Source organism: Zalophus californianus, chromosome 3 (assembly GCF_009762305.2).
Source record: "Zalophus californianus isolate mZalCal1 chromosome 3, mZalCal1.pri.v2, whole genome shotgun sequence".
Lineage (NCBI taxonomy): Eukaryota > Metazoa > Chordata > Mammalia > Carnivora > Otariidae > Zalophus > Zalophus californianus.
Window position 1 is genome coordinate 194,538,913 of NC_045597.1, and position 23,382 is coordinate 194,562,294.

Genomic DNA, 23,382 nt, shown 5'->3' on the forward strand with positions numbered 1-23,382 from the left:
GAGTCTCTCCCTGGCCTCCCTCCCCCAGGGCCCTGTTGCCAGGAAGGAGTATACACCATCCAGGTGACTGCCCTCAGCGGGCGTGGGGGACAGGAGCCCTCCCACCGAGAGCCTGGCCTCGGCCCCACTGCACGTGTGGACTCGTGAGTACATGACCTCAGGTTTTGTGGGACCTTTGGAAGCTCTCACCTCCCTCCAGCCTGAGTCCTACCAAAGTGGCCCTGGCACACCAGAGGTCTTCCCCACAGGCGCCAGGAAGGGTGGGCATGCCAGGAAGCCCTCTGCTTCCCAGCACCCAAAGGCTCCTGGGCTCCTACCAGACAGGGGTCAGAAGCAAAAGGCCAGAGGGCATGCAGGTGAATGTCCACACTGTCCAGTCCCTGATCTTCATGGTATCTGGTGGGGAGGAGGCCTGGCCCTCACCACCCCAATATGGAGGGGGCCAGAGTGCCATGTTGTCCACGCCAGGGGGACCCGTGAACAAGGAGGGGTGCGTGGTGAGGGAAGGTCTGGCCAGGGCCTCGGTTTCAGGTTCCAGAACAGCCCGGCTCGGGGAGGCGCATGGATAGCCCATGGGCAGGGGGCGGGGCGGGGGGGCGGGGGGGGGTGAGGGCCAGCTCAAGTCCTGGCGCTGACCCTGAGTGCGGGGACCCCGGCCCACTCCCTGCCCGTCTGGCCCCCTCCCACACCCCAGGGGAGGGTGCACACAGCCAGGCTTAAGGAATCAAAAGAATATGCTGACAGGCTGCCCAGGGACGGGGCCTCCGTGGCTGCTTCCAGGCAGCATGCTGGGGGGCCTCTCGGGCAGAAGAATGCGCTGCTGCTGACCCAGCTGCAAACACCCCTCCACATCACCCTTTAGGACTGTCAGGTTGTCCATCATGACCACATGGGGCTTCTGGGAGACTTCAGCAGTCGTGTCAGATCTTTTTAAACTTGGTGGTGGCCCCTTTCACCTCCCTCCCCTGCTCCGTGCCTATCAGGGCCCTGCCGCCAGCAAACCTGACAGCCGCCAGAGTCACGGCCACCTCTGCCCATGTGGTCTGGGGACACCCCCACTCCAAGTACCTTGCTGGAGGCGTACGTCATCAACGTGACCACCAGCCAGAGCACCAAGAGCCGCTACGTCCCTAACGGGAGGCTGACGTCCTACACGGTGCGGGACCTGCTGCCAGGACGGCGCTACCAGCTGTCGGTGACCGCCGTGCAGAGCACTGAGGGCGACCAACTGCACAGCGAGCCTGCTCACCTCTACATCATCACCTGTAAGTACGGTCCTGCCAGGGACAGTGGGGCAGGGGCGGCCGCTGATGGGGCCAGGAAGACGGCCCAGCCCCTCGTGCTCACTGCGGGCCCCCAGCAGGACAGCGGCCTGGGCTGCCCTCCTTGGGGTGTGGCATCCTTGCCCAGGAGACAGCTCAGCCCCAGCACCCGCACAGGCGACACTGTCCCAGTGACATCAGACAACCGCAAAGCAGGACTGTGTTCACACAGGAGAATTTGGGGGTGTGAAAATCGGTGAGGAGGGAAGGACTCATGGACAGTTAGTGCAGGGTCCGTGCACTGGGAATTTGTAGACATAAGCATATTGCTCCTGACCTTGTCCCCAGGGAGTGGCCTTGCAGCCAGGCCTGACCCACAAGGAGCCTCTGGGCAGAAGGATGGCCACAGGAGGGGCGGCCTGGGAGAGGCAGGAAGGAAGACTCAGGTGGACAGGTGGAGGGGGGGGAAACAGCTGAGGAGCGCAGAGCCTCAGGCCACACGAAGGATGTGGTCTGCTCCTCAGTGCCCAGGAGGCCCACAGGGCCCCACCAGATCCTGCACAACCCTGCTGCTATGCTGGAGCACAGACATGCTGTGGGGAGATGGTGCATCTGGATGGATGCTTCGGGGAGGGCAACAGGGAGCAGGGTGGCGGACAGTGGCTGGGCCACAACAGAGCGCCAGAGAGCAGACACATGGGCACCTGGCAGGAGGGTCAGACCCTGCGCAGCTGCAGGCACACCTGCCTGAGGGAGGGCTGGGGGGCACAGTTAGGGCACAAGGACCCACAGAGAAGCCTTGCCCTCACTCTCCGGGCATGTTGTGGGGGGGCCTCTCTCAGGTGTTCTGTCAGGTCCAAGTGGCTGGCCATGCCCTGCAGGTGGAGATCTGGGGTCCAGGGTGGGCTAGACGAGCTGGCCCTGTGACTCCTGGGATGGGATGCAGGGGGGTGGGCAGGGAGCAGGGCCTGGGGCTTCCTAGGAAGACACAAACCCACCATGAGGCCCCACAAAGCCACCATGAGGCCTTGGGGCCGCGCACGCCGTCTCCAGTGCTCCCCTCTGGGGGTGCCTGGCAGAACGAGACTTGAGCAGCCACCCACTCCTCCCACCCACCTGCAGCCTCGAGGGACGGCGCTGACAGACGCTGGCACAGGGAGGGACTGCATCCCCGGGTGCTCAGAAACAGACCCCCGCCCGCACGCCTGCCAGAGCTGCGCCTGCTCAGTGACCGCGACGCGCCTGAAACCCAGACCCCGGGCCCCAGGTGCAGCCTCGGCCATCCCCCCAGAGCGCGTGGCCCCAGGCATGTACTCCGCGGCGGTGACCCGTGGTGACTCCCTTGGCAGGTTCTCAGAGCTGGTGGACGGCAGAGGGCGAGTGAGTGCCAAGTTTGGGGGCTTGCCTGGCAAATCGGCCACCATGAGATCGCGTGAGTGCCTCGGCCAGCCCCAGGGGCCTCACTGCCACCTCCTCCTTGTCCCCGTGCACGATGAGGGACGAGCCCCTAACACCTGGACTTAAAGACCACCCCCAGCGCCCGATACCGCCTCCAGCAGGGATGCAACACCACGCAGGCCCTCACAGCTGCACGGGCTCACGGGGGCCTTCCCGACACAGCAGATGGGTCGAAGTACAGCTGCTGGCAGGGCTCGGGGCCAGAAGGAGGTCTGAGGCGCGGAAGCCGGGCTTGCCAAGCCAGGAGTCACAGGGTAGCTTAGTGAGCAGGAAGCAGGAGAGCACGACACCATCTAACCCCTTGCTGCTCAAAGTGAGATCCTTGGACCAGCAGCACCAGCCTCGCCCGGGGCCCCTAGACGGGCAGGATCCCACCCAGAGCTGTGCAGTTGGAATCGGTCTTTAATAAGGAGCCAGGTGATTGGCATGCACATCACAGTCTGCGGACTGCACCTCTCCGTCACAGTAAGAGACCGTGTCCCGGGTTCAGATCCTGCTCAGCCTGGGCCAGCAGGACCACGTGTGGCAGAGCAGTGGGCTGCTCGGCCTGGCCCCAGCAGCACAGGGCATGGGCAATGGGTCCAGATGGGCTGGCCCTTTCCCACAAGGCTTAGCAGGAGGGGGTGGGCCAGGCATCTGTCTGCAGCAGGTCTTGCCCAAGACTGTGGCACAGCAGGCCACGAGCAACATGCCCACTGGCCACCTCCCCCCGCCGCCCTCGCCGAAGGCCCTCAGGACCCCAGGCAGGGCAGCCGGGCCTCGTCCTCACCTGTAAATCAGGTCCTGTTCTCATGGAATTCCCTGGCACAGAACCTAACTACCAGTTTAGTGAAAATTTTCAACCAGCATAAACATTCCCAGGCCAGGGAAGAAAAGGGACAGCGATGAGCAGGTGGGGGCGTTGCAGCCCCGGCGACCAGAGGAGGAGCAGCAGAAGGGCTCACTGGACATGATGACCAGGAAGAGGTGTCTGGGAAGCTGGGCGGGCTGGGCTGTGACCCAGACACCCTCCTAAAGCCACAGAAGCAGTCATAAAAAGCCAAAGCGCACAGGCAGGGACCCCACAGAGAAGCTAACTTGCATATAGGGTTGGCCAAGTGCAAGGTCTGCCTGAGGGTAGATGTAGGGGGAGGAGGCACCATAGCCCCCAAGAAGCAGGGGTGGAGGGAGAGGAGAGCGGAATTTGACCATAAGAAGGACAGCACAGCATCAGCCACCTAGAAGGATGGGGCCACTGGGTCAGATAGGACATTTGGCCCAGCCTCGGGCCACTGGTGACCTTCACTAAAGCAGCACTGAGGTTCAGCAGGAGGGTGAGGGCTGGCCCCCACCTGGAGAAAAGCTGTCCTACTGGAGGCAGCTGTGGGGCCCAGGGGACTCTGTGCCCCAGTGGTGGGGATGGCCAGCAGATGAATGGGCCACACCGAGCCCTCACCACGGCAATCTCTATACCATGAGAGAGAGAAGCAGCTCAAGAAGGTGGCCCAGAAACAATCCTGGGCATGAGGCAGAAGGCTACGGGGCCAGCACGCTGGGACATTCTGATTTCTCCTAGAACCCACAGCTCCAGTGCAGCTTGAGAACACGGAGGAGACCCCCAAGCAGGTGCCTGAGCAGGTCAGCCTGGCCCTCCAGCTTCCTGAACATGGCAGTGACAAGGACATGGAAAGTAAGTCAGCAGGCATGGACTTGCAGCACTGAACATCCTAGGGGGCCTTAAGGACCATGGGGGGGGGGCACCCATAGTGAAGAAGTGGGAGACTCAGCACCGCCCAAGGGGCAGCCAAGCACACCGTCCTAGAAAGGGTGGGGTGAACCACACCACACTTTTACAGACAAGGAACAAGCCTGAAGAGCAGACCCTCCCAAACTACCCAGGTCTGCCCCGGAGGGACTGGCCCTCCATTGCCGACAGCCCCTCCTTCCCTCCACGTAAAGCTGAGCTCACCCCTCGCCTCTCCACAGAGGAGATGTTGAGCAGGACGCAGCGGTCATGGAGGGGCAGCTGCTGAGCATGCTCCACATGGAGGATTGCTGGGCAGGCCACCACCCGTGCTCGGTGCAAGGGGCCAGCAGGGCCTTGCTGACCACACAGGGCACAGGGCCTGTCTGGTGAGACGGCGCAGAGACACTTCTACAGGACATTCTTACAGGGCATTTCACTTTTGGCACATGTTCCTTACACCAATTCAGATTCTGGCTCTACCTTCCCTCCTCTCTCTAACCCTTGGGGCTCTGTCCCTCCAGGGGCAGTTCTTCTAGGACCCAGTGGTTCAGACTGTGCTCCTGCATCAACCAGACCCCGAGGAAGGCAGGGTACTCGCTAAGGGTGAGCCAAGTGCCCAGGATGCCCCCTCTGAAGGCGCATCTCACCTGCAGACCTGCCTCAGGCTGCCCAAGGAGAGCTGCATCAAGAGCACCTGCGTCAGAGGGCGTGGCGGCAAATAAAGCCGCAGCCCAGCAGGCCCCCCTCCGGGTGTGAGGCCTGAAGCAGGAGTCGGCCCTGGTGAGCAGCAGGAGGGCTGGTCTGTGAGTCGACGCAGCCAGTGAATGATTCTCTTAGTTAAGGTGGGGTTCAGAGTAAAGACACGCATGTCGCTGTTGCTTCACAAGTGAAACAAGCACACATTTCATCAGACGGTTTGTGTTATGTTAGCCCTTCCCAATATCAGACGTTTCATTTCATAAAACTCAGGAGCTAGTGGGATGTGAATGAACTCTCCTGGGTCCCTTCTGAGGGAGAGATGCAAGGTGGCACCAGACTGGCCCCAGATGTCCCTGCAGAGTCTGCAGCGTTTGCAAACGTGAGGGAGGCAGGCTGGCTGGGGGAGGGGCAAAAGTGATTTTAGGTGATAAATGGGGAAAAAAAATCATTAACAGCCCCCAGGTGTGCCCAGTGAATCATGGTTTTTCGTTCCTGTTACATCTAGTATGGGTCCATGACAGCCCCTTTTGTTTAGTTTAGTAAGTTAGCCTTTGCTAAGATGACGGCCTCAGATCTGGAACCGGACCATGAACTAGAACATGAATAGGAACTCGTATCTTGCTGCTGTCCCCCCGTGAACCTCGAGCCTGGATTCTGTGTTTATAGTCCCTCTGCTCTGCTGCAAGGTGGGCAAAGGGGAGAAGGGCTCGCACTACATACCCACGTGTGCCTGAACAGCTGTAGGTTTCTCGTTTCAAGGTGAGTGTCTGGCTGTGCACAGCCTCCCCGATGTGTCCTCTCCCGCGTCTGCAGTGAGCTGGTCAGTGCTGCTGCGTGCGGCCACAGCTCACTCACTCACTACTGAGCGTCTGGTCCGCGGGTGACTTCACCCCAGCCTCATCGGCTTGGCTCAGCAGGGCCCTGAGCAGGGCCGCTCTGCTCTTTTTACATACATCTTCTTGCACATGTGCGAGAATACAAATGCTAGGGCTTGGGACGCCTGAAAGCCCAAATCACAAGAGAACCCTAAGTTGTTTTCTAAGTGAGGACATCAGTTTACGGTCCCACCAGCTGTGATCAAGAGACATGGTTAATCCAGTCTCTCCAGACCTGATCTTGCTGGGTTTCCAGATCCTGCCAGCAGTATGGGTGTGAAGTGTGCCCCTTGGGATCTGGATTTGTGTCTTTTGGATGCTGATACGGTCAAGCATCTTTTCATTGGAATTGACCAAAGGCTCTGGGTCCACTGCTCTGTTGCACTGTTTGGACTTCCTGGAGCCAACACCAGGGGTTTCAACGGCACTATCTTTGGTGAGGCGAGGCTTGCTGTCCTGCAGTGCCCACCTGCTCACTTTGACCTCAGTGTTGCCTGCTCTTGGTCCTTTGCATTTCTATAAAAGTTTACAATCAGCTTGTCGAGTCCCATCAAAGTACTTGTTTGTACTTTACCTGGCCAAGTGTTTGAGGCCCTCTATGCCTGAAAATGCTCTTAGTAGCTCTCCTATTTGAAGGGCAATTGGAGTGGGTATAAAATTCGAGGTTCAGAGGTCCTCTACCTTCAGTTCTTCAAACACTTCCCCTGTTATCTTCTGTCCAGTGCTGCTGTCCATGGGTGTCAGTCTTGCTCTTGTTTCCTTGTAGGTTATCTGCTCACTTCCTCTGGAAGCTGTTAGACTTTCCTTTCTCACAGAAAGAAGGATCTCCAGAGAGCCCTAGACACCCAACGAGCACAATTAACACTCTTGACTGGCATTTCCTCATCAGGCAATTCTCCAGGTTAGGGCCACACCTTCGAGCTCCTAGGGGAAGCTCATGGAGGAGGGTCCCCAGGATTGTAACCTGCCACCATGCGGATCTGGAGTGGACACTGAGGCTGTCAAAGAATTCTTTCTGTTTTCCCCAAATTCTCACCCCATCGGGGCTTTGGAACTCTCCTGGTTTTATCCCCTGGACACCGGAGAGAGGCAGGCAGTTTCCACCCTTGGGCGATAGCAGGCAAGGGCAGAGCTTAAGTCTCTGTACTCGGTAACTTATTGTCACATAGGAGCCACCCACTGCCACCACCCAGACTGCAGTCCTACCGCTGCCCCCACCCTATTCAAAACAGCCATCTCTCTGGGCTTGTTTTTTTGTTTTCTTGGTTTTTTTACTTTAATGGGGATGTGTGTCATGATAAACTCAGGATTCAGGGGGGCTGACTTCACAGGATGAGGCTATAGTGGGCAGTGCCCTGGTAGAAACCCCACTGCTTCAGGAACTGCAGGTTTCAGGCCTTAGCTGCCCAGGAATGGAACGAATTATCAGTCAGGCTCTGCAGCCTGGTGCCCCAGTTACAAAGAGTGAGTACTACTGGCACAGGCTCACAGGTTCTAAGTACCCCTGCACACTGCCATGTCCTGTAAGGTTGTCATAAAATATCTCCGGACAATTGTTTATAGTGTCTAAATTTCATGTCCTATTTGACACCCATTCTCAAACTTACTACAAAGCAATGGTAATCAGGTCAGTGAGATACTGGCACAAAGACTTACGATAAATGGAATAGAATTGAGAGTCAAAAAATAAACCCATACATCTGTGGTCAACTGATTTCAACAAGGGGCTAAGACCATTCAATGGAGGAAGGAACAGTCTTCAACCAGTGGTGCTGGGAACACTGGATATCCACATGCAAAAGAATGAAGTCAGATCCCTACCTCACATCATATACAAAATTAACTAAAAATAGATCAAATACCTAAACCTAAGAATTAAAACTATAAAACTCTTAGAAAAAAACAGACATAAATCTTCATGACCTTGGATTTGGCAAAAGATTTTAGATATGACACCAAAAGCATGAGCAACAAAAGACGAAAAAAAGACAGACTGGACTCCCTCAAAATGTAAAGCTTTTTGTGCTTCAAAGGATGCCATCAAGGAATGAGAAGGCAACCCACAGAATGACAGAAAATATTTGCAAATCATATACCTGAAAGACATTTGTATCTAAAATATATAAGGAACTCATATGACCGAATAAAAGGAAATAATCCAATTAAGAAATAGGCAAAGGATCTGAACACTTATTTCTCCAACGAAGATACACAAATGGCCAACAAGCTCATGAAAAAGATGACTGACATCATCAGTCATCAGGGAAATGCTAATCAAGGCCACAATGAGACGCCACTTCATAGTCACTAGGATGGCTGGAATGAAGAGATGCAACAAGCACAGTGAGGATGTGTAGAAGCTGGACCTCAAACACTGCTGGTGGGAATGCAGAGTGGTACAGCTGCTCTGGGGTAAAAAAACAGTCTGGTAGTTCCTCAAAGAATTAAACACAGAGTTATCATATGACCCAGAAAATCCCACTCCTAGGTATATACCCAAGAGAAATGAAAACAGATGCCCACACAGGGTCTTGGACATGAATGTTCGTAATAGCATTATGCACCATTGCCAAAAGATGGAAACAACCAAAATGTCCACTGGCTGAAGAATGGATAAACAAAATGTGATCTATCCACATGATGGATATTATCCGACCATACGAAGTCCTGACACAAACTACAAGATGAACCTTGAAAACATCATACTAAGTAAAGAAGCTAGTCACAAAGGGCTCCATATAATATTATTCCATTCATATGAGTCCAGAATAGGGAAATCTACAGCGACAGAACGTAGACCAGTGGTTGCTTGGGACTGAGGGTAGGGGTAGAGGTATGGGGGGTGACAGCTAAAGGGAAAATGATAAAAACATTCCAAAACTGATTACTGTGATGGATGTACATATCTCTGAATATGCTAAAAACTTAAAATGGGTGAATTATATGGTATGTATCTTATATCTCAATAAAGCAGTTTTTAAAATGTAATGTGCAGAACAGTGTCTAGGGTATCCACTTTGTGTAGGAAAGTGGGAAGGGAAATATGAATATACCTATTTTCTTATATTTAAAAAGAAATAAAATTAATAAAATGGTTATATGAGGAAGGAAAGAACAAGGAAGTAAAAGTATGGAGATGGATGCTAGACTTCTCCGAATGGATCTGTATAGTTTACATTTTAGAACCAAGAAAAAAAATTTTAATGACACACATAAAAAGCAAGACCTAAACATTGAAAGCAAACTGAAATAAACTCCTTTATCATGTTGATGGCATAACCACACAGGAAAAAGGTATTTCAAGTGATTTTAAAAACAGCTTTCTGACTATTCATTCCTAGAGGGATATATTCTAAGAAAAATTCTTATTACAAGAAGAACACCAAGAAATTTAAAGTGGCACTCAAAGCTCTTAATGCTAGTACTGGTAATATTTTTTTTAGAACTGTTACATGTACATTGTGGGATAATGAAAATAATTATATCAATGTCACCAAGATTTTCAGTGTAAAGAAATACAACATAAAATCAAGGAAGTTAAGGGGTACCTGGGAGGCTCATTCAGTTGAGCATCTGACTTCAGCTCAGGTCATGATCTCAGGGTCCTGGAATCAGGCCCTGAGTGGGGCTGCCCGCTGAGCAGGGAGTCTGCTTGTCCCTCTGCCCTTTCCCCACGCCACTCATTCTCTCTCTCTCAAAAAAAATCTTTTTAAAAAATTAAAAATTTTTGAGAGGCTGCTGGGAAGGTGGCAGAGTAGGATGACCCTGGGCTCACCTCTTGCCATGTGGCCGCCTAGACAGCACCCATGTTGGCATAAATAACCCAGGAAGCAGCCCAAAAACTGGCAGAACAGACTCCACAGCCTGGCACAGACAAGAGGCCACAAAGAAGCAGATCCGCCACCTCCGATCACTCTTGGCAAGATCCCGTCAAAGCGGTGCCACAAGCCTGGCAGTGTGTGCGCAGTGCAGACAAGGTCAGCACCACTCCAAAGTGAGTCCTGCCCCAGGGAGAGCGGAAGATAACCACACACCCGTCTGACTGTGACCCCAGCAGTGGGCTGGGGGCAGGCAGCTGGTCTGACTGCAGGCCCCACCCACCAACAAAAGCTTCTCCAGGGACAACATAGGGAAAGTGCCTGCAGTTTGGTGCTACTGCATCTCTGGCAAACACCTAGTCTGACTCGACTCAAGCCCAAGACAGCCCCAGACAGGCCCAGTAACACCACGGGCACCAGACTCTGCCCTCAACATGCAAACAGTCATAGCAGGCTGGACTGAAGGCAAACACGTCCCAGCCACAACGGTAGGACACCCCAGGAGCAACACACATAGGAGACACCCCCTGAAGTACTATTTTCTGGTGAAAAGGAGACATTGCGCTGCAGAACCTCTTCTTCATAAAGCCACTACTTTTAAGTGTAGGAGACATAGCTGACTTTCCTAACACAGAGAAACAGACAACGCAAGAGACAGAATGAGGAGACAGAGGAGTATGTCCCAAATGAAAGAGTGGAACAAAATAAGAGCAGGAGACCTAAGTGAAATGGAGATAAGTAATATGTCTGATAGCGAATTTAAAGTAATGCTCATAAAGATACTTGCTAGAATTGAGAAAGGAGTGCAGGACCTCCATGAGACCCTCCACCAAGAGATAGGAGACAAAAAAAAGACCAATTAGAGCTACTGGGCTCACTAAATGGAAATAAAAATAGACCACCTGAATAAATAGCAAGCAAGAGGAAGCAGAAGAACAGATCAGCCGCCTGGAGGACAGAGTCGTGGAAAGTAATCAAGCCAAGCAGATGAGTGGGAAAAGAAATACACAAAAGAGAAGAGACCCAGGGAACTGAGTGACACTGTCAAGCATAACGGTCGCATGATAGGGATCCCAGAAGGAGGAGAGCGAGAAAAGGGGGCAGAAGATTTGTCTGAAGAAATAATAGCCAAAAACTTCTTGAATCTGGGGAAGGAAAGAAATCCAGATCCAGGAGGCACAGAGAGCCCCCAACACAACCAACCCAAAGAGGTCTGCACCAAGACACAAAGTAAATAAGATGGCTGAAAGTAGTGAGAAAGAGAATTTTAAAAGCAGCCAAGAGAAAGGAAAGCAGTGACATACAAGGGAAACCCCATATGGCTATTGGTGGATTTTTCAGCAGAAACTGCAGGCCAGAAGGAAACAGCATGATAAATTCCAACTGCTAAAACAAAAAAATCTACAGCCAAGAATACTCCATCCAGCAAGGCTTTCATTCAGAATAGAAGGAGAGAGAGAGTTTCCCAGAAAAACAAAAGTTAAGGGAATTCATGACCAGGAGCAAAACCAGCCACGTCCCCATCATACACAATGCCATAGGCCAGGGGGTCCCAAATTCACAGTCCCGCCGCCCTCCTGCCCAAGTCAGCATGCACTGCCTGCCACCTGCTCAATGCCAAGTCAACACGCCTCCACCTCAGGTTACCAGCGGCTCAAACTGACACTCTTTCCCTCAAATTCCAGCCCCTGTGCTCAAGTTTGTGCACAAAAGTGGGCATAATTATAACAGCAGAATGAAGCAACCCAAACAGTGACACTATTTCTGTGGACTATAGAATGGATAAAAAGAGTGTGCAAGGCTGAGAACATCTCCAACAAGCACATCAAAAAACAATACATACAGCATGATTCCAGTTAGGAAAAAAAAACAAACCTGGGAAGAATAAAACAAGATGAAATCAGAGAAAGAGACAAACCATAAGAGACTCTTATGCATAGGAAAGAAACTGAGGGTTGTTCGGGGAGGGGCTGGGGAAACTGGGGGATGGGCATGAAGGAGGGCACGTGATGGAATGAGCACTGGGTGTTCTCTGCAACTGATGACTCACTGACCTCTACCTCTGAAACTAATAATACACTGTATGTTAATTAACTGAATTTAAATAAAAACAGGAAACCCCCCAAAAAATTAAAAAAATTTTTTTAAAATCAAGGAAGTTAAGTAAAAGTCCTGTGTTTCCCTTAACTATTTCTTTTTAAAGATTTTATTTATTTACCTGACAGAGAGAGAGAGAGAGCACAAGTAGGCAGAGCGGCAGGCAGAGGCAGAGGGAGAGGGAGAAGCAGGCTCTCGCTGAGCAGGGAGCCCAACGCAGGGCTCGATCCCAGGATCCCGGGATCACGACCCAAGCTGAAGGCAGCCACCCAACCTACTGAGCCACCCAGGAGCCCCTCCCTTAACTATTGATATAAGCGAACAATTTGTTTATTTTATTTTTAAATCTAAGTTCCTAGTTCTGTCTACTGAAAAGGCCTCAAGCACTGACACCCCAGCAGCAGTGAGCACCTTGGCCACCCAGACTGTGGGCTCTAGGTGCCCAATAAAAGGAACCAGAGGTCTTTGAGAGGTGGCTGATTCCAAGCCTGAAGAAGAATATGGACAAAACGTGCCAGGACGTACTTGTAAAACAAGCAAACTTTTCAAAAACAACTGGGATTGTGTCTAAAGGGCACAGGAGTCAACCCGGAAGGCTCCCACAGGCTGAGGATGAATAATTGGGGCATTGAAAAGACTAATGGCAGCAGCAGACTGACCCTCTTCAAATACGTAAGAATCTATGAGTTCATGATGACGCTGAAAGAAAGCACAATGTGCTGGTCCCTAGAGCAGGCTGGGGACCAACGCTTACTTTGCAAGTGTACAAATCAAGGACAGGAATGAAGCATTTGTCTGGCCTTGCCTGGATGGACTATAATTCAGGGTGACCACGTGGTGGGCAAGGGAAAACAGGTCTTCATAGACTTTCTGGCTAGAGAGAGAGAAGAGTGACAGGCTGGGTTAGATGCGGCCCTCGTGATGGATCTGCGACCTAGACTCAAGACCTCCATGGCCACTCGAGCCATCTGGTGCAGAGCCCATCAGAATTTTCTCCTGGATTAATCAGGCTGCCAATGCTGAACCCGTGATCGGTCCTCATATCACTAAAGCTGGAACTGGAGACCTGTCATGCCTCCTGGAGTGGGTGAACGGTGAAGCAGTCCTGCAAAGACCGCGTGAACCTGAATCCTATCAAGCCCCTCTCTCTGATTATTGGTTTACAGGAAATGTGGCGATGGGGGATGAGTTAATGCCACAAGAAAGCATAAAGTAAAATCCAGGAGGGGCATTCTACAGGACAAATGACCTGGTTTCTCTAATAAATGCAGAGGGAAAAAAAATAAATGCAGAGGCGAGGAAGATAAAAAGTTACAGATTAAGAGACACATCAAACTACAGCAGTGTGTCCTTATGAACCCTAATGAGATCAGACCAGCTGGAAATGAGGTTTTAAGATGATTGGGGAAACCTGAACAAGGACTGCAAATTCTTAGGGTACTAAGGAGCTACTGCTGATTTCCCAATAACAGCATTGTGCTTATATAAAAGTTTGTAAAGTCTGTACATATTAGACAGTTGCTGTATTTAAAGGTGAAATGGTTTCTGTGAACCGCTTTGAAATTCTTTAACAAGAGAAAGAGAGGGGCACAGAGAAATGGAAATGTTGACAGGCCTCCTTCTGGGGTCCTGGCAACTAACTGTTCGTGGCTTGTCCGCAGACACCCCTGGGAACTGTTCAGAAAACCCCTGTCAGAACGGAGGCACCTGCGTGCCAGGTGTGGATACCCACAGCTGTGACTGCAACCCGGGATTCAAAGGCAGACGCTGTGAGCTCGGTGAGTCGGGGACCACTCCCTCCCATGGGGACCATCAGGGCTTCAAGACACTTGTCACAGCAGGGTATTCTGGGCCCACTGGGCCCAGGGTGGCTTTGCCACAAGGACCTCAAACCTCGAGGTGCCAGGACAGGGACCCAGCCTCAGTGCCCCAGACTTCCGAGTGCCCACGTAGGGATACTGAGAGGCAGTGAGCCACTCAGCCTCTCACTGCCCCGAACCGCCAGGGTGAACGGTGCTGCCCAGACAAGTTCGGGGCGGGGGGGGGGGGGTCTGGGGGCAGCCAGAAAGCAAAGGACATGGAGCGCCCCAGAGCCAGAGGTGGGTACAGGGGGCTCTTTGGTTCAGGGGCCAGACGTGGTGGTAAGAGGGCAAAAAGCCACAGGCCTCCCTCCCTAAGAAGAATGTGGGACTGAAGATGGGAGGTGGGTGGACAGGAGCCCCCACCCCAGCTGCACCATCCCAACGCCTGTCAAGAGACTCCCGCCAGCCCTAAGGGAAAGCAGCCTGGGGGCTTCCAGGACTCAAGCAGCCCCCGAGGTTGCAGGAAGGGTGCCGTCCCAGGGTGCAGGAAGAGCGCTTTCTCAGCATGGCGTCCCTGTAAGCCCCTTTTCCTTTGTGCCGGCAGCCTGTAAAAAGGTGCCCCAGCCCTGCACTCGGCTCTTCTCAGAGACAAAGGCCGTGCCGGTCTGGGAAGGAGGTGCCTGTCACCACATGTAAGTTTCTTTCCTGCTTTCACCACATTTGTGGAAAGTTCCTGACTTCCAGAAGTGCCTTCACAAAGTCCAGCACACCCACGCTCATAAGCCCTGAGGAGCTCTAGGGGTCAGGGTCGCACGGGGGTTTGCACCCATTCCCTCCACGTGGCGAATCCGGAGGCACTGAGCCTGTGCAGGGAATGACAGTCTCCCGGCTCCTGAGCCCCGGGGCCTGCTTTCCCTCGAGTGGCATCAGTCCCTCGCCACTGGATGGCAGGGCCATGGATACATCGATGCCAGGAGATGCCATTCCTATCCTCTCTGCTTCAGAGCCCCCTGGAAAGATCAACAGCAGCACGGGGGAACTCGAGTCTCCGCCCTGCCGTGAAGTCAGGACATTCATGCCTGTTTCCCCATCTGTAAAATGGGCTGTAGAGGGAGAGCTTGCCTGGCTCACCTCATAGGACCTTTCCTGCTAACACTCTGTGACTCTGTGGTTCACACTTACAATCTATTCAGTCCGCAAATTCTTAAAAGCACCTACTGTGTGCCAGGCACAGCTCTAGACACTCAGCACATGCCAGTGAACAGAACCCGCCCAAGCCCTGCCCTCGCGATCGTCACATTCCAGACAAGGGAAGCCGTGCACAAGGAGCAGGAGGATGTTATGTAGTGTTCTAGAAGGCGGTCAGGGCTGGGGAAAAGGAAGAGATGAAGAGTTGGGCCCAGGAGAGCCAGGGTTGGGGACAGGGAGGGGCCGGCTGCAGCATTAAACAGGGTGTCAAGGGAAGCCTCACGGAAACATGACATTGAACAGATATGGAGGGGGTGAGGGATATCTGAGGGAAGAACATTCCAGAAAGTCAAATTATCAGTTGCCAAGGCCCAAAATCAGGAGCATGTCTGCTTGTCTGAGGAGCAGCAAGTTGGGGCTGGAGGGGAGCAAGGGGGAGCGGTAGTCGGGCAGGGCAGGGGGAATCCAGCAGGGCTTTGGAGGCCCTTGTAAGGACTCTGGCATGTGTTTTTTTGAAATGGGGAGCTGCTGAGGATGCCAAGCCGAGGAGTGAACTGTTCGATTACGTGTCTGAAGGTCATTCTGGGTGGGATGCAGGGAAACCATGCAGAAGGCTTGATTTGAACTTGGACATGAAGCCCGACTTACCCCAGAGCAGGAAAACACAGGGCATCCTGATCTGCACTGGGCCCTGAGGATCCATGTGTACAGACCGTCTGAATCTGGGTTCTGTGGAATGGCAGCCCTAATCCGCAGTGCCCCCCGCCCTGTTCCAACTGTACCAGTGACCCCAGTACCTGCTAGTGACCTGCTAGGACCACCAAGTACCTGACAACAAGAGCCCCGGACCCATCAACAGCTTCCCATACTTTCACTCTAAACCATATGCGTCTGAACATCACGTTCTTGTATTCGGCTTTACATCGGACATCTCCAGTTTTTACTGGAGTGTCTACATCATTTACACGTTACTGTAATGACTGATGTGATTGGGTTTAAATGCACCATATTGCTGTGTGCTTTCTATGTGTCCCATCTGATTTTTCCTTTTTTTCTCTTTTCCTGCCTACTTTGGGATTAATTGTTCCTTAGGCTTCTAACTTGCCAGCACTGTTGGTTCCCTGGTTACACTTGTCTGGTCTAAGCCTCTAGTAGCTGCTGTGGGTTTGCAATATGCCCCTGCAAGCCCCATACCCGCTGGCTGTGCTCTCCCACCTCAGTGTCCCAGAAGGGCCCCTGCAGCAGTGGGCTCCATTTCCCCTCGCACTCCCAGCTCTCCAAGCCGGACGCGCTACTCGCACATAGTCCATGACCCACACAGTATGGTATGTTTGACCTCAAAGACAACTATCCTTGTAAAAACTGCTGAGTGTCGAACGTCTTTTGTTCTTCCTTCCGTGTCTGCCATTCCCGGCACCTGGTATTCCTTGAGACCTGAGATGCCCTCGGGTGCCACTGGCCTTTGCCCCCAGAATTCACTGTGACATTTCATGTACTGCAGGTCTGCCGGTGATGAATCCTCTCTGCTTTGGTCTGTGTGTAAAGGGTTCTATTTCACCTTCATTTCTGGAGGATCTGTTTGCCGAACATAGACTTCCTGGCTGGCAACTGTGTTCTTCCCCTCGGCGCCCGAGCGTGGCCGTTCCGGGTCTTCTGACTAGGTGTGGCTGTGCTCACTCTCAGCTACGAGCGCGCGCCTGGCCCCACGACTGCTCTGACATCTCCCCTTCGCTACTGTTGTTGGGAAACTAACTGTGGTGTGCCGTGCCGCGGCCGTGTGTGTGTGTGTCTGCTCACAAGAGCTTGTTAAGCTTCTATCTCTGGGGTCTTGGCTTTCACCAAATCTGGAAAATGGGGGCCATTAGTTCTTCAGGTGTTTTTCCCGTCTGTCTGCTTCTCTCCTCTCCTGCAACTCCAGTCACACAGGTGTCAGACTGACACCGTCCTTCTACTTCGCTGTGCCTTGATTCCACAGCTGGGCCTCTGCGTTCCATGGTCTGTCCTCGGCACTGTTGTTAGAAACCTGCCACTCAGCCCATTCAGTGAGACCTTCACTTCATACTCTGGTTCCTCTCATCTCTAGAAATCCCATCTAGTTCTTTCTTGGACCCTCTGTTTCTCTTCTCATCACTGAACAGGTGGGAGCAAATTTGTAGCACATGTTTTAAGGGTCTTGTCTGCTGTTCCCGCCATTCCTCTCACCTCTGGGTGTCTTTCTACTCAATTATTGTTTGCTGCTTATGGGTCACATTTTCTTGATGCTTTGTATGAGCCTTTGAATATCTTGTCATTTTTTTTTGTTGGATGCTGGACATTTTAACCTTTGGGTCCTGAATGCTAAGTTTTGTGTTTATTTCCCAGAATGTTTAGTTTTGTCTACAAGGCGGTTAATTTTAGTCTGAGCCTTTGGAAGCCTCTTTTAGGGTGGTTTAACCTTTATTCTGGGTTAATTTTGCCCTACTTCTAAGCCATGGCCTTCCTGGAGTTTCTGTTTTACGAATGGACTGCAGGAGCTCTGCTGTTCAGCTTCTCGGTAGTTCTCCTTGCCCAGCCTCACAGGGTTCTACCTATGCACGCACAGCTTCATCTTCAGGGGAATCCCTGTCCCAGCCCCAGGAGCTGTTCCTCTGCATAGCTCCCTCCTCCCCAGCGCCCCACAGACTCCAGCTGCCTCTGCCTCCTCAATTCAGTGTGACCCCAGCTTGGCTTCTACCCCACCCCCTCCCCCTACCACCACCCTGCAATGTAACCCAAAAAGTGCTTCTGGACCGAATTCTAGGGAGATCAGAGCTCATTTCATGTTTCCTTTCTCTCAAGAATCACAGTCTTGCACTGCTTCCTAACATCTGAAAAGAACTGCTTTTCATATTTTGTCCAATTCTCTGGTTGTTCATATTGGGGGTTAATTCCAGATCCAGTTACTGCCTGATGGCCAAAAGTGGAAGTCTCACCAAAGGCTTAAATCCCAAGGGCTCTCCCACACTGAGCATGAGTTGGAGCTTTGCCCATCAAACTCCCTGGATCTCTCTTTTCAACAGCTCTGACATTTGAGAGCTTTAACAAGAACAAAAACACTTTCCTATTCCACTACCATCTACAAATTTGTGAGAGAGGTAGTATGAGTGACTCCCATTGCACACAAAACTGAGGTCTAAGCTCCAGAGACATGCTCAAAGTGGACTAGTTAATAAATGGGAGGCAGGGCTAGAAGTCAACACTGCCCACATTGAACACCTGCGTCTCCAGGGCTCTCAAACTTCTCTAAGAACTACTCATAGGACCCAGGAGTGAGCTTGTACTGTCTCAAGTCCAGCACCGACCGGACTGCCTCAAGCAGAACATGTCCTTGAAATTTCTTATTTTATCTCTTAATATCACAATATTTTGTCCACACTCCTCAAAATGTACACTTAAAATGGATGTATCTTATGTAAATCATACCTAAGTTATTTTTTTTAAATTATAGGACTTTTATGTTAGACATTTTAACACATCCCTATGAGGTAAAGTTTTATTAAGAAAATAATGGCCTTTCCCTCAAACACCTGCACAGTGACCTGTGGGTGCGCGTAGCCTAGCTGAAGCAGCTGGGCAACATTCTGCTCTAGTTTCTGGCTTTACACAACTTTCTTGTGACACAGGTACAAGAGAGTCTACAAAGTGCACCAGGACATCTGCTTCAAAGAGAGCTGTGAAAGCACAAGCATCAAGAAAACCCCAAACAGGTGCCATCTCAGGGAGGAGGCCCACACTGTGTCCTGCCTGTAGTTCACAGGGTAACGGGGCAAGCGTGGCCCTGGGGACTGAACACTGGGGGGCGCCACAGTCCTGTGGGCCAAGCCAGGCTGTCTTGTCTAAACGTGCAGCCCCGCACAACAGGGCTCCACTTAGAAACTGTGTGCACATACGTGTACATATGAACACGTACAGATCAGTATAGCTGGGTATGGTGGGTGCTGAGGGAGATCACACACTGTGGGTGCTGGGGGATCACATGGTGGGTGCTAGGGGTTCACACAGTGGGTGCTGGGGGGGGTCACATGGTGGGTGCTGGGGAGATCATACAGAGAGTGCTGGGGGGTCACATGGTGGGTGCTGGGGAGATCTGCGGGAGGGGTCACACGGTGGGTGCTGGGAGGGGATCATAGTGGGTGCTGGGGGGGTCACACAGTGGGTACTGGGGATCACTCCGGTACTAGAATGGAAGCATGGAACATTACTGACAGACGCAAATATGTAACTATAAATATGGTAAATCTCTACTTTTTATTCACTCACAGCCAGGTTCTTTCTCCAAAGGGCTCAAGGGAGTCACAGGAATTACATAATGTGCTGCATGAATGCGTTAGGTGCCTTCCCAACAGCGGAGCCCTCACCCCAGCCACTCTGCAGACCCATCAGTAGCCACACCCCCTAGGGCTTGCATTACTGAGTGTCAGGGAATGCGGTTCAACATCTGCTTGACCAAGCACTGTACCTGTGTCCTCCACTTTCCTTCTTCTACACCCTGCTTTCCCTCCTCATGACTCACAGCCAGCCAAGGGGGTGCACACAGACTAAACTGCTAATCCCTGCATCAGTGTCTCACTGACAGTGTTCCCCAAAATGGAGTACATGTGAGGCAAAGACAGGACATCGGCAGGCAGCCTGGGTTCCAGGTACACCTTCTTTTTCATAAACCACCTTTCTCTATTTCAGGAAACACAGTAACAGTCCAACACTGAAGAAATCTTAGGGTACAGGTACGTTCCCCACCATGGCTGGCAGAGCTGTGGGAAAGCTAGAGCGGCTGTCCCAGCATGTGGCCTCTGGGAGAGCTGCTGTCTACTTGGGGAGCTCAGCTGTGCCCTCTTTATTACAAATTCCCAGGCCAGGAGTTTCATAATTCCCTGAGGGGGTTAAAATGGGAGAGAAAAAAATACCTAAGGCCTCCCAACAGACATAAACCAGGTACACATGCATCTCTAGGTGGAAATGAGGGTGTCTGGGGGTGAGGACGAACCCCACTCACCTCAGGCAAACGGAGAAACCCCTTTCCCCTCAGCAGCAACAGCTGGGGTGGGGGCAGGGCTGAGCACTCAGGGAGGTGGGACCTAGAAGGGCTGCTGGGAGGGGTGGCAGCAGGGGAGGGGTGGGGAGGAGAGGACGTCGGGAGGGGCCCGGGATGCCCATATGTAGGAGTGCAGGCGTTCAAGGGAGGGCCTCCCAGACCCTGAGAACTGCAACCTGTTGAAAGAAACAATGGGGGGTAGGGCCTTGATCACGTAACTCTGGGGAAATCCTGAAGACTCTCCCACTGGGGAATTCCCAGTGGACACAGGAATCCTAAGCATTCGGAATCCTAGAATCCTAATTCTATTCCTGCTTAACCTGGCATTTCCCAAAGTCTTCTGGCAACTCAACACCATCCAACCCTTACTCTCCCCACTCTGTCAAAGTCTTCATCACAGTCGGGGAGATATTGGGTTGAACCATGGCGATCCATCTACAACCCATACTCAGTCTCACACTGAGCGCAGTTTCTTGTCGACAAGATGTCACCGGGAACGAAGGAGGAATTTAGCTGGCCTAGGGCAGCTTACTCCTATCACTCCATAAATGAGCCTCAAAGTCCACATTCCTGGTGTTGAGAGGACAGTGAGGCACCCTGGGAGACAAGCAGCTTCGGGAATAGGCTACACTGTCTTATGGGGCTGAGGAAACGAAAGAGAAATGTTACTCAGAACCTTTACAAACAAGCCGAAGCAAAGGAGCTTCACAGGTGTAGACTGACACCACGGGAAGAACGTCCACACCAGCCAAGCCAGGGAGGCCAAGGCTGGGATCCGCAGGGCGTGGCCTTGGCAGCCATCCCCGGGCAGCCTCTTCCAGAAGCCTCTGCGTTCAGCCCGTCTCCTCACAAGCATTACTTCCCCTCCCTCACATCTCATGCTCCCAAGACACACAAATCCGAAACATGCTCCACAGCTCATAAACAATTCACTACTAGGACTAAGAACCCACAAACATAATCTGGGTTTGAAATATTTACATCACACTAAGTCACCTGAAACAGCAAGACCTTTTCTTTTAAACTCAGCAAATCCATTTCTATAAAAACAAATCAGAAACCCTCAACTATCAAATACTAGCTTTTAGAATACCCATTCTTGAAACAATGGAGAAAACGCAAATAAACAGGAATCATCTCAACCCAGAGCAACAGGGGGCAGTCCAGGTCTTCAGAGGAAGGACCCAAGGGCATGGCCAAATGGAGGGAGCAGCCTGCAGCTTTCAGCTCTAACCGCTGCAATGCTCCCCGAACGTCCCTGGCGCTGGGCCACGTAGTCCATGCTCTCAGCACACCTCCCCCCACCCACGGCCATGCTAGAGGCAGGGACACTGGGTGCTCTGGGGGCAGGGACAGAGGGCTGCTAAGAGAAACATGAAACTGCATTTTAAAGAGGAATGGGTGTCATTCTCCTCTTCCCCATTCTCTTTTCTCTTCAAGGGATTCAGGACGTTCTTGTTACACTCCACCGACCTCACGAGCTCCTAAAGCCCAGGAAGGCAGGGTCCAAAATTGGATTGAAAGGACACCCTGAAAGACCACGTCCTGGCTCGAATCCGTCCCCTCTGCGGCTTCCCTTCTCCGGCCTCTAGAAGACAGAAGGCCAGGCCGAGCAGCCTCCAGCCCACCTCCCCTGCGGGCTGTGCCAGGGAGACCCTCTGGGCCAAATCACCTCCCAGTCCTGCGATGCATGGGACAGCCTGCGCTGTAGCCCTGGCTACTGTCTCCTACAGGGACAGTCTGCACCGCGGCCGGGGAGCAACCATGGCGTTCGCAGGGGCCCTGGATGAGCGAGGCTGCCAGCCAGCAAGGCTCCTGCAATATCCGGGAACCAGTTCTCAGATTCCAAAGTCGGAGGGCAATTTTCCCCCTGAGACCTAACAGTCAAACTGAGGAGGAACTGCTCTCCGGCTTCCACTGCAGAGACAGCAGTGCCAGGAAGGGTCGGGGGTGAGGCCAGACGGAAAGGGGAAGCAGAGTTCTAGGCGCCCCGCCCTGCTCTCCTCCAGCAAATTCTTTGTGCTGATATGTGGCAGGCTAGCGCCCCATCACATGGACCAGTAGATTATGAAAGAGAAAATGTTCATTCATACTAAGATGGAGTTCAGATACTTTCAGTCTTCAACTTTTTCTCAGTGACTATTTCTGGTTTTGTGGACCAACCGGTCTCTGTGGGAACTACTCAGCTCAGCGCTGGTGGCCCAACCACAGCCACAGACACATGACCAGAGCATTTACCAAACGAGGGGGCAAGTCCCACGGCCACACTTGGCCAGGCCCTGGTCTATCAAGTCACCCAGACCTCAGCCTTATGTAGAGAAAGCCACCCCCCACCGATGACAAGTCACACCACGGCACCAAAGAGCCCCAAGCCTCACAGAAGCATGATGTGGCCCCCCCCCAGCATGCACAGAGCCCGAACAGCACGGAAATGGATAACCGGGGCAGGCCAGACCCGACCCAGCTCAGGATCCCCTTCAGTCCACGACTCGAGCAGGACTGTTCTAGGCTGTTGGCTAGCATGGTTTTTCCCACATCTCCCTCTTCAGCAGCAGAAGGCGGCACTGGCTTGCCGCAGGTGCTTCCCAGCGCGCTTCTGAACTGCTCTGCCTTCTCCCTGCGGAAGCGGCGCAAGCCAAGCAAGCCAACCTCACCTCGTGTCAGTGGAGCATCTTAGTAGCTGACCCAAACTGGAACTCAAGCCCCTGCGCATCTGCCACTGACTCTGTCCCGAGTCAGCACTAAGCCAGAGAGGGCTCCTTCTTCTCATCTTTTATAAAAACATAGTTTGAAGAGTTAGAGTATATTTTAGGCTTTTTATTTTTATTAAAATTTTGTGTGCATATGTCTGTGTATTACACGATTTGTTTTCAGAGAGGAGGAACTGTCATTTCAAGAAGTCTCTACTGTACCCCAGAGTGCCCCCAGCATCCCAGGCCCACCCGGGGAAGACAGCCCCTCAGTCAGGGGCTCCAGCACTGGGCGAGTCAGGAGAGAACCCCGGCCATGCACACGTACTGCTGACTCCTGCTGTGCCGCCAGCACTGGTCACTGTGCGTCTACGTAAGCTACAGCATCGCTAGCGAATGGCAAGATCAAGTGATATCACTGGAAAAGTAGATGAAACTCTCTACTATGATGTTAATAACCTCAAGCCCCTCAGCCATGAGGCGAACACTAGTGTGTTCCCGTTTTTAACTTAGAAACATTTGTTTCTACAAGAAACAGTCTACTGAATCCTGAGCTTGGTGCTGTGTTGTCTTATGATGAACCCCTCTGGATGTTTTACAAATTATAGATATCTAGTAAAAAGACTTCCTGAGGCAAAGGAATTACAATTCATTCTGGAAACATTCTAAACGAGACACTGCTTTTTTCACACATTCCTTTCATAAAACTCCGGCATC

General features: G+C 52.3%; 1 protein-coding gene across 1 annotated transcript in view; it reads left to right on the forward strand.

Annotated features, from left to right (window-relative positions):
* Positions 1–23,309, forward strand: part of SNED1 (sushi, nidogen and EGF like domains 1) — an 83,760-nt gene extending 60,451 nt beyond the window's left edge. Inside the window, 13 exon segments of the mRNA XM_035726645.1 lie at positions 29–50; positions 52–96; positions 98–147; positions 984–1,047; positions 1,049–1,265; positions 2,385–2,529; positions 2,612–2,694; positions 4,276–4,389; positions 13,597–13,713; positions 14,342–14,429; positions 18,567–18,650; positions 19,624–19,667; positions 21,416–23,309. Coding sequence (XP_035582538.1) covers positions 29–50; positions 52–96; positions 98–147; positions 984–1,047; positions 1,049–1,265; positions 2,385–2,529; positions 2,612–2,694; positions 4,276–4,389; positions 13,597–13,713; positions 14,342–14,429; positions 18,567–18,650; positions 19,624–19,660 — 1,066 coding nt within the window. The 3' untranslated portion in view covers positions 19,661–19,667; positions 21,416–23,309.
* Positions 23,310–23,382: the final 73 nt, after the last annotated feature.